Source organism: Austrofundulus limnaeus, unplaced genomic scaffold, assembly GCF_001266775.1.
Source record: "Austrofundulus limnaeus strain Quisiro unplaced genomic scaffold, Austrofundulus_limnaeus-1.0 Scaffold399, whole genome shotgun sequence".
NCBI classification, from domain to species: domain Eukaryota; kingdom Metazoa; phylum Chordata; class Actinopteri; order Cyprinodontiformes; family Rivulidae; genus Austrofundulus; species Austrofundulus limnaeus.
Window position 1 is genome coordinate 448,225 of NW_013952801.1, and position 2,146 is coordinate 450,370.

The 2,146-nt window shown below is 40.5% G+C and overlaps 1 protein-coding gene across 1 annotated transcript in view; it reads right to left on the bottom strand.

Annotated features, from left to right (window-relative positions):
* Positions 1-527: 527 nt before the first annotated feature.
* The window catches only part of LOC106528731 (microtubule-associated serine/threonine-protein kinase 3), a gene marked incomplete at both ends in the record, with an annotated part of 73,647 nt that continues 72,028 nt past the window's right edge, over positions 528-2,146 (bottom strand). Inside the window, 1 exon segment of the mRNA XM_014023968.1 lies at positions 528-942. Within this exon segment, the coding sequence (XP_013879422.1) occupies positions 528-942 (415 nt within the window).

Here is a 2,146-nt window from a genome sequence, read left to right on the forward strand (position 1 = left end):
CTGATTGGGATGGGTTAACTGGTTGGGATGGGTTAACTGATTGGGATGGGTTAACTGGTTGGGATGGGTTAACTGGTTGGGATGGGTTAATTGATTGGGATGGGTTAACTGGTTGGGATGGGTTAACTGATTGGGATGGGTTAACTGGTTGGGATGGGTTAACTGATTGGGATGGGTTAACTGGTTGGGATGGGTTAACTGATTGGGATGGGTTAACTGGGGACCTCCTGAACGTTTTTGGCTGGGTGAAGGGAAGATGTGGACTCTGCAGCTCCTCTTCTTCATCCACGTTGAAGCACAACTCCTGCACAGCCTCCTGCTTCTTGAAGGAGTCCCTGCGCTCGGACAGAGCCGTCTTTCTCTTTGACTGGTGGCTGTCTGCATGATGGTGGCTGCTGCCCCCACTGGCAGAGTCCTGGTGGTCTTTCTGCACGCCCTTGAACAACCTCTGGCGACCATGCTCCCCAACACAGACAAACCTTGTAGTAGCCTCTCCTCCTTCCTCCTCCAGCCCCTCTCCTTCAGACAGAGGCATCTCCATGGTATAGCAGCGAGTGCTGTAACCCTTCTTCTCACCATGGTAAGTCCCCAGACCTGCCTTGTCTCCAGTCAGCTTCTCTGCTGACTGGACTCTTTTCAGCAGTGGCGAGCGCAGCGGTTCTACGCTCCTGGGATGCATGGAGTGACGGGCCACAGTGGGGGGAGACGCTGTCTTCCCATGAAAACTCTGAAGGGGTTTGGGATGAGTCTGAAGACAGGATGGAGAGCACTGTGGAGAGAGGGGCTGAGGGGGTGGGATACAGGCCAGWGGTGAAGGAGGGATACTGCCAGTGGACTTACAGCGACTGGCTTTGGTATAGCGCCCATGAACATGAAGGGAGCTCGGACGAGCCTGAGGTACAGGTGAGTTTGGAGAACTAGAGCAAGGAGAGGAACTGGAATCTAGAAGAAAAAAAATCAGTTTTAATTTTGTACAAATAAATAAAATAATTATAAGCCTYTCATTTTATGTCAAGGATTTAGACTAACATCCTGTTATATGTGACCCATCACATCGAAACAAAGATTAAGTCTAAAAGTGGTATAATGAGAAACAGGCAAATATAGTCCCACGTGAAAAAATATTTCACTAAGTATACTAAATCTAAGTATTCTTTAGTACAGAGATTCTTCACCTGTGGGCCACAGCGCCACCTTGAGGGCCTCAAAAGAACAACAGTTTTTAACTTTGTGCCACAGAGGGCTGTGAGACCGCATTGATTTGAATACGGTGCAATACACTTTCTCACCACTAGTAGCAGTAGTGCACCACTCAGATGTTTAACAACTTTTTAATATGTAGAAGAAGAACCTTAGAAACCTGCTGAGAATGGAAACTTATTTTAAATGAAAAGRAGAAYKAAAAATGAAAGTAACTCATCAAAAACACCAAAGTTTGTCACTAATATGAAGAGCAGCTTCTGTTTTTACCAGGTAATATTTTAAAAGTTCAAAACATTATCAAATACAGCTGCAGATACAGCTATATTTAAATTTGCATTTTGTCAAATTAGTTTTACAGTTTTTTTTAGTTTTTTTGTTAGTTATGATAATTTAGTTATAATGCAAATATAATAAAAATTAAACCAAGAGTTATAATAATTATCATTTTGATTCATACATTGGTAATGTGTGACTGGGCCTCGTGTCACTTTATGTTCAATAAATTGGGCCCCGAGGTCAAAAAGGTTAAGAACCCCTGGTGTAGTATACTTGAAGCCACATTAATCATCAGTATACTTAAAGAGTGCTATTTTGGAACAACTAATTTAATACTAAATATACTTTAGTTGTGTTTAAGTTGTACAAAAGCACAATTTTAAGTGCAATAAGTATACTTTATAGTGTTTTGATAAAAACATTTGCAAAAATTGCATTTTGTCAAAACATAATGAATCATAATGAAATATCAATGTATCATTTGAATGAATTGTCTGAAATTTAATCATAAAACAAAAATTTGAAGCACTTTTTTGAGCAGTAGCAACAAAAAACATGATTTTGAGGAAAAATTCCTTAAATTTGAGATTTTCCCTGTGAGTTAGCAAAGTTTTGTTTCATTTCAGCTGGTAAATCTCAATATTCAAATATAATTTGATGTTTCCTC